Source organism: Penaeus monodon, chromosome 28, assembly GCF_015228065.2.
Source record: "Penaeus monodon isolate SGIC_2016 chromosome 28, NSTDA_Pmon_1, whole genome shotgun sequence".
In the NCBI taxonomy this organism is placed as follows: domain Eukaryota; kingdom Metazoa; phylum Arthropoda; class Malacostraca; order Decapoda; family Penaeidae; genus Penaeus; species Penaeus monodon.
Window position 1 is genome coordinate 25,913,132 of NC_051413.1, and position 426 is coordinate 25,913,557.

The 426-nt window shown below is 48.8% G+C and overlaps 1 protein-coding gene across 1 annotated transcript in view; it reads left to right on the forward strand.

Annotated features, from left to right (window-relative positions):
* Window positions 1-426, forward strand: part of LOC119591437 (major facilitator superfamily domain-containing protein 6-like) — a 17,185-nt gene that overhangs the window by 7,857 nt on the left and 8,902 nt on the right. The window contains 1 exon segment of the mRNA XM_037940178.1: window positions 43-315. Within this exon segment, the coding sequence (XP_037796106.1) occupies window positions 43-315 (273 nt within the window).

The following is a 426-nucleotide window of genomic DNA, read 5'->3' on the forward strand; positions in this document are numbered from 1 at the left end:
CACTTTGCTTAAAATACTAACACCTTGGCATGGAACTTACAGCCTGTGAAGAAAAGAAGCATAAGCATGGAAGATTTTCCCTTGGAGTCTAATGATAGCTTGCCCAAAAACGCGAAAACGGAACTCATACCTGATCTTCCTGTCATGCCGCACCTCTTCCATAAGCGATCCATCGATGGCATGACCTATTACCGTGTGGGAGAAGAGGAAACGTCCCTCAACTTCTATTCTCGACCCCTGTGGAGGCATAAGCGGGACACACCGCTGCCGCCAGACCACGTGATCGGCAAGTCGCCCCATGTCGTCCACTACACCGTAGGTTCTCCGCCGTGGAGTCTGGCCTTCTTTCCCTGTGCTTTATTGGCATTTTTTTCTTTATTTGTAGTTTATACATACATACGAGTGTAGTTACCCGCGCACACGCTC